This window comes from Scyliorhinus canicula, chromosome 5 (genome assembly GCF_902713615.1).
Source record: "Scyliorhinus canicula chromosome 5, sScyCan1.1, whole genome shotgun sequence".
Lineage (NCBI taxonomy): Eukaryota > Metazoa > Chordata > Chondrichthyes > Carcharhiniformes > Scyliorhinidae > Scyliorhinus > Scyliorhinus canicula.
The window spans coordinates 86,900,608-86,914,263 of record NC_052150.1 but is presented as its reverse complement, the minus strand read 5'-3'; the positions used below and the strand labels follow the sequence as shown (position 1 = coordinate 86,914,263).

Here is a 13,656-nt window from a genome sequence, read left to right as displayed (position 1 = left end):
TTTTGAAACAAGTGATTTTATAGATACAGGGAATGCTGTGGGGGAGTTATATATGCATTTCCAAAGAATATTTGAAAAGGTGTTAATAAAATTCAGGTGTATAAATGGAAATGTAGTAGCTTGAAAAGATTAAAAATTGTTCATGATGGCGCAGTGTTAGCACTGCTGTCTCACGGCGCCGAGGATCCGGGTAATGCCAGCCCTGGATCACTGTCCGTATGGAGTTTTATCAGAAATACCTTAATCTCCTTCCTGAAAGCATTTAATGACTCAGACTCCACCGCACTATGGGGCAGCGAGTTCCACAAATTCAGCACCCTCTGCGAAAGTAGTTCTCCGCTCTCCTGCCTCTCAACCTATGGCTGTGACCTCTTGTTCAAGATTGCCCCATAAGGGAGAACATTTAGTCTACGTTTACTTCATCAATCCCTTTAGGGGTTAGAGATATTTCTGATTTTTAAAAATAGGTTAAAGGGATATGGGGAACAGATAGAGAGGTTGACCTGAGACCAGCAATGATCTAACTGAATGGCGGAGCAGGCTCGAGGGGATGCACCTCTGCTCCTAATTCTAGGTTCAATCTTGCATCAAGCCAGTGTGAAATTATGTCAGTCCAAAACCCGATTGCTAAACTGCCATGCATAAGGTGGACCTCAGTTCGTAAAAGTTCAAAGTCACTGCAACGTCCTTTCTGTCATAGTGTTGCACTACTCTTGATGAGCTGTTCACCACTCTGCCGGGGACTGGTTCCTATCTACCATCTCCACACCGAGCTTGACTTCATGAACAGCACCTCACTGCTGGACCCATGGACCCTCTTATGTCATCATCTCAAATCAATACTGCACCTGGCATTGCTGAGTACAGGAGTCTCCTTCCCTCTGCTGCCACACACCATTGTCTGTCTGGGCAGGAGGCAGGATAATGCTGTGGGACTCACACAGCCATTGAAACATAGGTTTGAGGTTCGATTGCAGGGTGGCAATATGGAAGAAGGGCTATGCAGTGGGGAGGACAAGGCCTCACGTCGGCAGATAGAGGGGCAAGGGGGTGGACGAAGAAGACAAACAGTGGAAGGCGGAGGAGGGAAGACTTGAGGGAGGGAAGCTGGACCCTGACAAGTCTGCATGAAAAGCTCACATACAAGGGGGTCAAAGGGACACCACATCCTTCACTGGAAAGTGATGCACAAAGCCTCCAGGTGAGTCCCATGAACAAGATGAACTTGCAGAAGGTACAAGAGGAGCTGGCAAGAAAACTAGAAAAAAGATGCAAATACAGGGCAAGGGGAAACCGTTGGGTTATGGAAAAGGAGAGAAAGGGTAAGGGGCAACTGTTCTAATAGTCTCAATCTTAGTGCCTAAAATGTCCACGAGCTCCTCGCTTGTTGGAAGTGAGTGAGGAAGAGGTCGGAGGGGAGCATTTAAGGAGGCAGTTTGCAGTACAGAAGGCTACAACTATATTTGCAATCCAGGATGATCCTGGAATGGGAGCAGTTTTGGTAAAAGAGCAGAACCCAATAATGCATTATGAGATCCAATCCAACATTCAAAATGTGGGTGGGTAAATTAATTGTCAAAAACCCAGGAAAAATTAATCATGGGGGCATCCAATGAGGGAAAAGTCACCCCTGTGCATGGAAGAGGCAGAATCTGTGAGGAGCTGATCATCCACTCACTGGTTCTATCTCCCCCACACTCACTGCCCTAAGTGGAAATTTGATAAACCTTTGGAGCAGTGGAGATATGAAGTTATGGGATAAAGCAGGGCAGTGGAATTTGTTTTGAATAATTTCAATTGAAGATGAGGAAAATATATATTCATGGGAAATATGAGGGAGTATTTAAGTGGATGGATGGCTGAATTATCCAACTTTTTTTTTGTTTCATTGAACTCAATCTCAATGCACATTTTAAATCTATATGGTAACTGTATAGTTTTAAGAATTCAAACCATTAATGAACTGCAGAGATAAATCAAGAACAAAAAAAATCCCAATGCACTCCAAACAGTTTGAAAACATTTGTAATTATATTTTAACTTGCCTTTCCTTTCTTCTTGATCATCTTTCTTGTGGCTTCTGCCTTCATAGCAAGACTAATGACTGGTACAATTCTCCTACCATGGACTGATGGCAGAGTTTCTTCAAGCAGCATCTTCTTTATTTTCGGTTTACCAACCTTGCCCTTAACTGCCTTACCAAGTGATCCTGCAAGAAGATCCTCTCTCTCTTGGGCTTCCACACGCTGCATTAAAATTGAGAAATAAATTATTTTTAATAAGTGATTATTCATAACAAATAAAACTGCTCTACATTTGAAGCTAAAAAGTCATTCAGAAATCAGCTGATTATTTTGACTGCAAATCAACTATATTCAAACTCATTAGATTCTAATTCACCTGTTAAATTATTTATTCACCCTGGTCTGGACTAAGGCTTCATTAAAGTTCATCTATACAAGCACATAGTTTTGGTTAAATGCATCAATTCCTATTCAGGGCAATCCGACAAAATCACTTTTTCTTAACAAGAACTGTCAGCTTTGCAGGCAGCTTCTCACAGACAGTAAAGATCTGCATCTATGCTTTATGTACAGAGGTGTATTTATGCAAGTACAATATGAAATTAAATGCATCCACCTTGATAAAGAAAATTACATTTATTTTCCAGGAACCACCTTTGGGGAAATAGACTGCAAATTTATTTTGTTGCAATTGTGCACCTCACCCTCATTCACCCATGCCTCAGTAAGAATTCCTCTCCCTTGGGCCTTCATCTGCATCCCATTAATGGGACAACAATCAGTTTCAAGCCGTCTCCTGCGGGTTTCCTGATTCGCCATGACAGGCAACACAGTGCCAAATAATGTTATCACAAGTAAATGAAAAAAAAAAAAATTTTCTAAGATCGATAATCCTAGTTTCACTTTGGTTAAAATAAGGAACTCGTATTGATAGGCATGCTTTTGTTAAACTTACATCAAGTTCTTCAATAAAGGCAGCAAGGTCATCTTTCCAGAGATCAGAAGCACTCTTTCTCTTCAGATCATCAAGTTCCTTTCCCTACAACATATAAAAGATAGCTTGGCACAATATTCAGAGGCACAGGCCTGTAAGTATTACAATAATGAAGACAGTGCATTACTTTTGTATCCCTCTGCTTTAGTAGTTCATCTACTTTCTCCTTTGTAAGAGACCAAAGAGGCATGTTCAAGATGTAATTGAAGTCTGGCCCAGATCCTGCACCCAAAATACTTGAAGTGCCGTCATCTACTTCCAACAAATCTTCTTCTGTTGCTGTCTGCAAATAAAAAGGTGGAAGTAGTAAGGAAGAGTACCCAAATTTATTTTTAAGCAGAATTTGATACATGATCATGGAATCAAAATGCTAATCGCTGTATTAACCAGGCTACGGATCCAAAATTCCTCCAACTTTCACATCCACTGGCCAGAATTATCCATTTGGGAGAATATGGGCGGGATTCTCCATTGCCCAACTGTAATATCGTAATCGGGGGGGGGGGGGGGGGGGAATCCTGTTTACGACCGAATCGGGCGAGGTGCTTGTTTTCAGATGCTCCACCCATTCCAAATCGGCATCATCGAGGTGTACTCCACATGCCGCTGGGATGGCCTCAGGTCATTACCTGAAGGCCCTCTCCCGATGCCCGCCCCCGATGGCCGAGGTCCCGACAGCGTGGGACACGTGTGCTCTCAGTTTTCGTGAATCTGGTGTGGCGGTGTGGACTGTGTCCTGCTCCTCCAAAGTCGAGGGGAGCCGTGATGCTGGCCGAGGGGGCTTCAGCGAGGCCTGGGGGGACTGGTGGGGGGTGGCCTGGGGGTGCCCAGGCGGCACTATTGGACAGGTCGGGTCTGCGTGCGGCTGGCGCCATCTGGTACGGTGCGACCGCTGCAGGTCATCGGCGAGTACATGCGTGGCCACGGGCCCAGCAATTCTCCGGCCATTTATTCCGTGAAGGCCGTTTATATTACGTGGCGCGGCTGCTAGCCCCTCACCTGTCGGAGGATTAGTGCCGATTTTTTGGTCATAGAACTAGACACTTCCTCCGGACATAGCCTCAAAATCGGAGAATCCAGCCCTATGTTCTCCCGCTGGAGATGAACTGTCTCTGATTTGTGCTTGTCCTGGGAACGCAAATCAGAGATGATTCACTATCCCTTGCTGTGCAAATTTATGTATGGCAGGAATTACAAGGGATTCCCCTGTGAATCTCACGATCGGCAACCATTCCCCACCCTCCCTCCCGACCCGACCCCCCACATCAATTTCACATTGATATGAATGAAAGCCTTGCAGATCAAAAATGACAGGTTTAAACCCAGCTGATGTGGTTTACCCTTTCTAAGAATTTACAGGTGCTTCTACCTGAAATGAAATGAAAATCGCTTGTCACAAGTTGGCTTCACATAAAGTTACTGTAGAAGCGGTGTAGAATCCAGCCCTTTATGTTCAATGCAACATCACACCATGTCAAATAATAAAGTTCAATAATAAAAAACATATTCCAGTGCAAATCCTTTTGAACAACGATCATGTGCTAACCCCACAGCCAACCATATAACAGGAAAGTGTTGGGCCAGAACTTTACTGCACTAATGGTGTCTACTATTAGTTAGATTTGCCCCATCACTTTTCAGCTCAAAAATGTTTTGCCCATCACGTTGCTGAAAGTATGAGCTGACAGACCAGCAAAAGGAACAGACATTTTGGACCTGAGTGAACAGGGTAACTAACAGGATATAACACAAAGGTAAAAACACTTTTCTTGTTTTAACTTTTTAGATGTTTCTCCAATAAAGTCACTGGTAACTAGGAGTTTTTAAAAACGGTGCCTGTGAAAGAGATGGTGGGGCAGACATTCCAAGTGTGTTACAGGACAAGGGCTAGGAGGATGGCCATACCGTTCAATAAGAGGAAGACATTCACAGCGATAAAGACAGTTACGGACCCGGGAGAACGGTACGTCGTGGTGAGCAGTCTCCTGGAAGGGGTACCAGTGGTGCTTGCAAATGTGTATGGGGGGTGTGGAGGGGTGGTGAGAGAAAATGAGTGAGAGAGAGAGAGACATGGACGGATGACATCAACTGCATACAGGACCGACAAATCCAGCCCCAAATCGGGGAAACAGTCGAACATGGCTAGAGAACTGAACACCTTCATGGATCAAATGGGAGCAGTAGACCCATGAAGATTCACAGGCACAAGGGAGAGGGAGTTCTCCTCCTTCTCCCAGGTCTACAGGGTTTACATGAGGATCGACTTCTTTGTAGTGGGGAAATCACTTCTTTCAGGGGTGGTAGGGGCGGAATACTCCACAATTTAAATCTCTGGCCACTCTCGAAACTACGTGAATGTGAGGTGAGGTTGGAGACGGACTGGGCCCAATGCCCCCCACGCCGACAAGGCACACTGCGAGAAGATATCACAAGCCATCGACGGCTATATAACCGCAACCAGAATGGGGAGGTCTCACACTCCACATTCTGGGAGGCATTGAACGCAGTGATATGGGGGGAGATTATAGCATATAGGGTTCTCAAAGATAGGAAGGAGAGGACATCTAGGGAACAGTTGGTTGACTCCATACTGGAGATGGACCGGCAATACTGCACAGTCCCAACTGTAGAACTACTGGCGGAGAGGGAAAATACTACAAATGGAATGCGACCTACTCTCCACCGGGAGAGCAGTTAACTAGCTCTGTCAGACATGGGGGGTATTTTCTGAGCATGGAGACAAGGCCAGCCGCCTGCTGGCTCACCAGATGAGAAAGTAGGGAGACACGAGGGAAATAACGCAGGTGGAGGACAGGAACGGTAAACTAGTCACAACGATAGACAATATTAACAAGACCCTGCAATATTCTACCAGGAGCTGTATAGCTCCGAGCCCCGATGAAGCAGTTCCTCGACATGCCAGTCGGACAGAAGGTAAAGGACAGGGCCTGAGAGCACCGCTAGAACTGGGAGAAGCCATGCAGAGTATTAACTGCAGGCAGAAAGGCGCCGGGGCGATGGATTCCAGGCTGACTTCTACAAAAGATTTACACCAGCACTGGCCCTGCACCTGCGGGAGATGTTCATTGATTCGTTATAATGGGGAATCCTGCCACCAACGCTGGCTCAGGCCTTGCTATCACTGCTCACTAAAGAGAGCAAAGACCCAAGAGTCAGTGACATGGCTGGGTTTCTTAGGCTTGAGAAAATCAAGTTTGCCCTGAGGTGATGGAAGCTAGGGTTTGCCCGGAGGTGGCAGCCATTTATCTACTTCTCTGGATAAACATTAGCAGTGGAATTTTTTTTTGGGGGGGGGGGGGGGGGAAAGAGGGGTGGGGAATTGGAATTGGGGAGTTGTTTAAGTAAGCCATGTTGGCTGGGTTTTGTTGTTGGTTTGGTGTGTGGTTGCTTATTTTGTTAAAATTATAATACAAATGCCTTAATAAAATATTTTGCAAAAAAAAGTGAATAATTAGAAATACAGTTGTATTTTCGACACCTCCCGCAAAAAATAGGGAGCCCCCCACCCCTATACTTGAATGATTGGAATGCACTTACCTTTCTTTGATGTGGTTGATGTTTGTAAACAGTGGGGTCATTCATCCATAAAGGGATATGAATGAATCAAGGCTCTGACTTCGGGAAATCTAATGATGAATGAATCAAGGCTGTTTTGTGGAAGCTGTCAATCACAGCCCACTACTAGAAATGAATGAATGCCGTACAGCTGATGGAGCTGAGGTATTTAAACACAGGTCACAGCTATTCTCCTTCCAGGAATGGAGGCGAGGAGCTCCAGGTAAGTATTACAGTATAATCTTTTTCACTGCCCCTGTCTGGACTGCTCTCCAGCTTCCAGACAAGGGTCTCTTTTCGGGGGGGGGGGGGGGGGGGGGGGGCTGTGAAGGGTGGACGGTGGAGTCCCATTAGTCAGTGGGCCCTATGGAGTGTCCTTTTCGTCGGGGGTTCCTGTTGGGTGTCCCTATCATCAAGGAGTCCCTGTGGGGGTGCCTCTAGTTATGGGGTCACTTCAGTTAGAGGGTCTAGGCGGTTGATTTGTGTGCAGGGGGGTGGCCAGCCATGGGACTTTGCTATTGGGTCGCCTGCTTAAAATGGTGGCCTGATAGCGGAATTTCCTCATATTTCTCACCATGCATACATTTCCATGGCAAGGAATATCGAATTGCTTCCTGATTTGCGCTCCCAGGGCAACTTAAATCGGTAGTAATTCTCCTCCGGTGGGAGAACATAAGTCTCCTAAACAGAGAATCTCACCCATAGTCAGTTATTTGTAAAGCTTGAGGGAGAAACATAGACTATCATTTAATCAATTATCTGTACAAAAGCCATTTACTCAAACCTAGGAAGTCCTATTAATCCTTTATAGGAATGTTTAAGGAGCCACAGCTGTTCGAAGCAGATAAAAGTTTGAAATATCCAAGGCTTATTCCAGGCTCGCAGAGCTCTTGCAATAATATAAAAGGGACATTACAAAGAAGAGTTACCAATAAAAAAAATTTGCTGTTGACTACAAATCAATAGTGGCTGAAAAGGTGGGTAGATGACAGCATTTCATGCTTCTAACATAACCAGCTGCTTAGTGTATTTTCAGCAAAGCAAAATTTTACCTTCTCTTGAGCTTCTTTCCAGCCTTTGATCGGATCGGATTCATAGCCCCGCTGAACAAGCATTTGATAAAGATCCCTCTTCGATTTATTCTCTATAGAGAAATTTTAAAAAAGCATTCATATATCAACATTTTTTTTGCATGAATCACAAATAAATTCTCAGGTACCTTCATGCGGTCTGTGATAAAGGAAACAATCAATTAAGTATAGTTAGCATTGCAAGATTTGGAAACAAAAGGTGAACATCAGTCTACTTCTAACAAAAGAAATGTAACTTTGAATATTAACAGAATATTCCAGGACATTTCTTTTTAAAATACGGCTACCAAACTTTGACACATTTGCATTATATGGGCCTGGACTTTGCTGTCAGCTGTGAAGTGATGGCATTCACCTGTGACCTTCAAGAAAGCTGCCAGAAATAGTCTAGCTATTTCTGTGGTGCAGATTTCGCCATTCTCAACATCAGTTTGAATTTGGGGCTAAATCAAGGGATTTCCAGGTGCCCAGCAACAATTATGTCATCAACCAGGGAAGTGGTAAATAATATTGAAGCATTCTCACAGGTGGCAAACTAGAAAGTAAAAATGTAATGGTTGCCCACCCGTTTGCCGGTGTGACAAGCTAAAAATATCACGGACAGCATAAATTTGTTGTCGATTGCACCTTAATGGCCTTAATTGGCCCTTAATTTGTCGGCAGAAGCGCATCTGCCCATTGACTTCAAAATCGCGTGCATCGTACAATGATGACAGGAGATGCTCCCGACGTCTTCTAGTGAGATTTTATGCATGTCCAGGTCAGCCCTTCCAAAAAAAAGGGTTCACAGAATAGGAAGCAATAACTTTTCTATCAACTGTGTGATACTCATTCTCCCGAGGTGTATTGAAAATACCTGCAAGGTAGAACTGATTGCAGAGGATGCCATAATTGAGAGAGAGCACAATTAGTAGTTCCACTTGTTGAGAGGACTAAGAGAATCCGCAGTCCCATTAATAGAGATTTTTCTTTATTGCAGACATAATCTCATCATGCATTACAGCCAGTTTTGTCCAAATGTTTCACCCCCACCCCCCAAATAGCCTTGTCATGCTCCTGCCCCTAACTGAGTTCGGGAACATGCCCTCGATCATTCCTTTCACATACTTCTAAGAAACATTCGCTGGCAAGTGGAAATGTGCAACACTTTTACAGAACTTCACATTTTGCCAAGTTCCAAGTAACAATCATAAATTAAAATAAGTTGTAATGAAACATTGAGTAACTGCAATATTGAGCTCATAACTAGAAGTTTGATTCCTGGTTTAAACTCACATTTTCACTTTTTTCACAATATCAGAAGTTCAGGCTAATCCATATCTGATCAGGAAAGAAGGAGGGGGTGGGCCAAGCATGGTGAGGATGTGAAGAAAAAAAAAGGGAGCATTCCTTCCTTCACTACTTTAGTTGACTTAATAGTTCCCGCAAGAGCCCCTAAGGGACATCTGAGATTGCATAGGTGGAAATTTCACTCAAGCAATTTATCCAGCATGGTATTACTTACAAAGAAAGTTCAAATTAACTACGACTGTACAAAATTCCAATTGTTGAAAGTTATTGCGGAAATTTTGATCTTATACTTTAATTCTTACCAATTGAAACCTTTCCTTGTATTTTTTCCAGAATGAACCGAGCTTGGTTGTTTAGCTTTGCAGACTCTGCTCCAAGCATTCCTGCCAACCATTCTTTCCTCAGATGGTAATAATGTGACCGCAAATCAAAGAACTCCTTCAAGATGTCGTGTACAGTTTCATACTTCTTCAAGCAACCCATATGATCAAATAATACCTGCAAATATCATAATGTTATTGCTGTTTGTTAAAATAGGTATCTAGCATTTAGTAATTTACATTAAAATGATATATGTTTTAAAAAGGACACTACCATAGAATTGCAAGTGAGAGTGGTTTGCAGTTTGAACACTTTGTGTAGACCAGCAGCTTCTGCTTGTGCAAGTTTCTCCTCTGACATTTTTACCACAAATTTGACTGAAGCATCAGTATGATACTCTTTGTAGTCATTTATCAAAGCTGGTGTCTTTTCTGTCCCATTGAGCATAGGTTCAAGAACTTGTTCTTTGTATGCCTGTAGGAAAAAAGGTCATATGTACTTATCAGCACATTCAAGGAAAATATTTGACAAAAACATATCCCCAAGTAGGTACAAGATATCCGAAAAGAAAATGTCTTTGACTGAAAGGGATATCTCATTCTGGCAAACTCCATGGGCTCGATTTTCCGTTTCAGGGACAATGTCCCCATGCCGTCGTGAAAACTGTGGTCAAAAGGCCACAGATTCATAACCCTGCAGGGGGCTAGCAGGGAGCCGTCGAGAGGCTCGCAGCTTCAGCAGCAGATACGGCCCTCGCACCTCCGAGTTAGAGGCTGTGCATGCGCACTGCGGCGGCCTCCGGTGGCTGCGCCATGCTCCATGGAGGACACAGACTGCGGAAATAGTGCCCCCGATTGGCCGCGCGCCCGACCCGGACCGCCTTCACAATAAAGGCACAGTTCCATACGGAGGCCTCCCGTGCCCTCCGATCAGCCCGCCGCCAACAATGGCGGCCGCGGGCTGAGTCCGCAGCTGCCACTTGAGTTTCCCGAAAGGCTGGGACCATATTAGAAATACGCCGTAGGGGTCCTCCGGTTGCGGTGATGCGGAGCTAAGCCGCACGTTCGGTAGCTCCCGCTATATTCGGTCTTTTGGGCTCTTTTAAGGGCCCGCAGCGGTGCTGGTTGGACTTTCCCCCGTATGGGAACACTTCCTCTAAGATTCTCCGCCGGTGGATGGCCTGGACCAGCAGCGGAGCGGTCAAAAAATCAGCATTGGAGCAGAGAAACGTGCGAGGCAGGAAAAGCAAGATGGCGGCGGGCGGGGAATCAGCAGTGTGGCAGCAGTGGGCGCGGGAGCAGCAGGAGCTGCTTCAGCGCTCCTTCAGGGAGCTGAAGGCAGAGATCCTGGAACCGCTTAAGGCCTCCCTGGACAAGCTTATGGCGACCCAGACGGCTCAGAGTGCGGAGATCCGAGAGCTTCGGCAAAAGGCCTCGGAGAGCGAGGACGAACTCCTGGGCCTGGCAGTGAAGGTGGAGTCGCACGAGGTGCTCCACAAGACGTGGGCAGCGAGGATGGAGGAGATGGAGAACTGGGCCCGTCGGAAGAACCTGCGGATTCTAGGCCTCTCAGAAGAGCTGGAAGGTTCGGATTTGAGGGGCCTATGTGACTATGATGCTGAACTCGCTAATGGGCGCGGGGTCGTTGCAGGGACCCTTGGAGCTGGAGGGTGCCCATCGGATGCTGCTGAGGAAACCCAAGCCAAACGAGCCGCCTCGGGCGGTCCTGGTCCGTTTTCACCGCTTCGTCGACCGTGAGTGTGTGCTGAGATGGGCGAAGGAGGAGAGGAGTAGTAAGTGGGAGAATGCAGAGATCAGGATCTACCAGGACTGAAGTGCGGAGGTGGCAAAGAGAAGGGCTGGTTTTAATCGGACTAAGGCAGTGCTCCACAGGAAGGGGGTTGGGATGGGGGTCTGTTGCCGTGGGGAACGGGCTGAGCGGGGGGGCGCAGGCACATGGCGGACTGAGGAAGGGTAATGGCTAGTCGACGGGGGAGGGGGGCAGGTAGCCCCCTGATCCGGCTGATAACCTGGAATGTGAGGGGACTGAATGGGCCGGTCAAACGGGCCCGCGTATTTGCGCACCTGAAGGGGCTGAAGGCGGATGTGGCCATGCTTCAGGAGACGCACCTGAAGGTGGCGGATCAGGTTAGATTGAGGTAGGGATGGGTAGGCCAGGTGTTTCATTCGGGGCTGGATGCAAAGAATCGGGGGGTGGCGATCCTGGTGGGGAAGAGGGTGTCGTTTGAGGCGTCGAATGTGGTGGCAGACAGCGGCGGGAGGTATATGATGGTAAGCGGCAAGCTGCAGGGGGAGCGGGTGGTGCTGGTCAATGTATACACCCCGAATTGGGACGATGCGGGTTTCATGTGGCGCATGTTGGGCCGGATTCCAGATTTGGAGGCGGGGGGCCAGATAATGGGGGGGGATTTCAACATGGTGCTGGATCCGCCACTGGATCGATCCAGTTCCAGGACGGGTAGGAGGCCAGCGGCGGCGAAGGTGTTGAGGGGGTTTACGGACCAGATGGGAGAGGTGGATCCATGGAGGTTTGCGAGGCCGAGGACCAGGGAATTTTCATACTTCTCCTATGTGCATAAGGCCTATTCCCGGATTGATTTTTTTTATTATTAAGGTGCTGATTGCGAGGGTGGAGGATGCTGCGTATTCGTCGATAGCCATTTCTGACCATGCCCCGCACTGGGTGGACCTCGGGCTGTGGGAGGAGAGAGACCAGCGCCCGCTTTGGCGCTTAGAGGTGGGGCTGCTGGTGGATGAGGAGGTGGGCGGGCGGGTTCGAGGATGTATCGAGAGGTACCTGGAGGCCAATGACAATGGGGAGGCCCGAGTGGGGACGGTCTGGGAGGCGTTGAAGGCGGTGATTAGGGGGGAGTTGATCTCCATTCGAGCCCACAGGGAGAGGAGAGAGCAGAGAGAGAGAGGGAGAGACTGGTGGGGGAGGTGGTGAAGGTGGACAGGAGATACGCGGAGGCTCCGGAGGAGGGATTGCTGAGGGAGCGGCGTAGTCTCCAGGCTGAGTTTGATTTGCTGACCACCAGAAAGGCGGAAGCTCAGTGGAGGAAGGCACAGGGAGCGGTGTATGAATATGGGGAGAAGGCGAGCAGGATGCTGGCGCACCAGCTCCGTAAGCGGGATGCGGCCAGGGAGATTGGTGGAGTTAAGGATAGGGGAGGAAATGTGGTGCGAAGGGGGGTAGACATTAATGGGGTCTTCAGGGACTTTTATGAGGAACTGTATCAGTCCGAACCCCCAGCGGAGGAGGGGGGGATGGGGCGCTTTTTGGACTGGCTGAGATTCCCGAGGGTGGAGCAGGGACAGGTAGAGGGACTGTTGGGCCCCCTGTTGATTAGGACCTTCAACGAGGCAAGGGAAGGGGGGCTCTGCCTCCAACGATGTCTCGGGCGCTGATTTCCTTGATCCTTAAGCGGGACAAGGATCCCCTGCAGTGTGGGTCATACAGGCCGATCTCATTCTTAAATGTGGACGCCAAGCTGTTGGCGAAGATTTTAGCCACGAGGATAGAGGACTGTGTGCCGCAGGTTATCCACGAGGATCAAACGGGGTCCGTGAAGGGGAGGCAGCTGAATACTAACATATGGAGGCTCTTGAATGTTATAATGATGCCGGCGGTAGAAGGGGAGGCGGAGAAAGTGGTGGCGTTGGATGCGGAGAAGGCCTTTGATAGGGTTGAGTGGCGGTACTTGTGGGAGGTGCTGGAAAGGTTCGGGTTTGGGGAGGGGTTTGTCAGGTGGGTGAGGCTGTTATATGAGGCCCCGATGGCGAGTGTGGCCACGAATAGGAGGAGGTCGGAGTACTTTTGGTTATACCGAGGGACGAGGCAAGGGTGTCCCTTGTCCTCCCTGCTTTTTGCGCTGGCAATTGAACCCCTGGCCATGGCGTTGAGGGAGTCGAGGAACTGGAGGGGGCTGGTGCGGGGTGGGGAGGAGCACCGAGTGTCGCTCGATGCAGATGACCTATTGTTGTGTGTGGCGGACTCAGTGGGGGGAATGCCGGAGGTGATGAGGATTCTCAGGGAATTTGGGGATTTCTCAGGGTACAAGCTCAACTTGGAGAAGAACGAGCTGTTCGTTGTACACCCGGGGGACCAGGAGGGGGGGATTGGTAGGCTCCCACTAAAAAGGGCGGAGAGGAGCTTCAGGTACTTGGGGGCCCAGGTGGCCAGGAGCTGGGGGGCCTTGATTAAGCTTAACCTCACAACGCTGGTGGAGCAAATGGAAGAGGAGTTTAAGAGATGGGACACGTTGCCGCTGTCTCTGGCGGGTAGGGTGCAATCAGTCAAGGTGACGGTGCTCCCGAGATTTCTGTTCCTGTTCCAGTGC

At 47.9% G+C, this 13,656-nt stretch overlaps 1 protein-coding gene across 4 annotated transcripts in view; it reads right to left on the bottom strand.

Moving 5' to 3' along the window:
• Positions 1-13,656, bottom strand: part of LOC119966108 (DNA topoisomerase 2-beta-like) — a 221,267-nt gene that overhangs the window by 58,693 nt on the left and 148,918 nt on the right. For all 4 annotated transcript variants that reach the window (XM_038797331.1, XM_038797332.1, XM_038797333.1 and 1 more), the window contains 6 exons: positions 9,570-9,770; positions 9,278-9,473; positions 7,647-7,738; positions 3,146-3,301; positions 2,980-3,063; positions 2,046-2,246 (listed from right to left, as the gene is read on the bottom strand). In XM_038797331.1, coding sequence (XP_038653259.1) covers positions 2,046-2,246; positions 2,980-3,063; positions 3,146-3,301; positions 7,647-7,738; positions 9,278-9,473; positions 9,570-9,770 — 930 coding nt within the window. The remainder of the gene's footprint in view (positions 1-2,045; positions 2,247-2,979; positions 3,064-3,145; positions 3,302-7,646; positions 7,739-9,277; positions 9,474-9,569; positions 9,771-13,656) is intronic.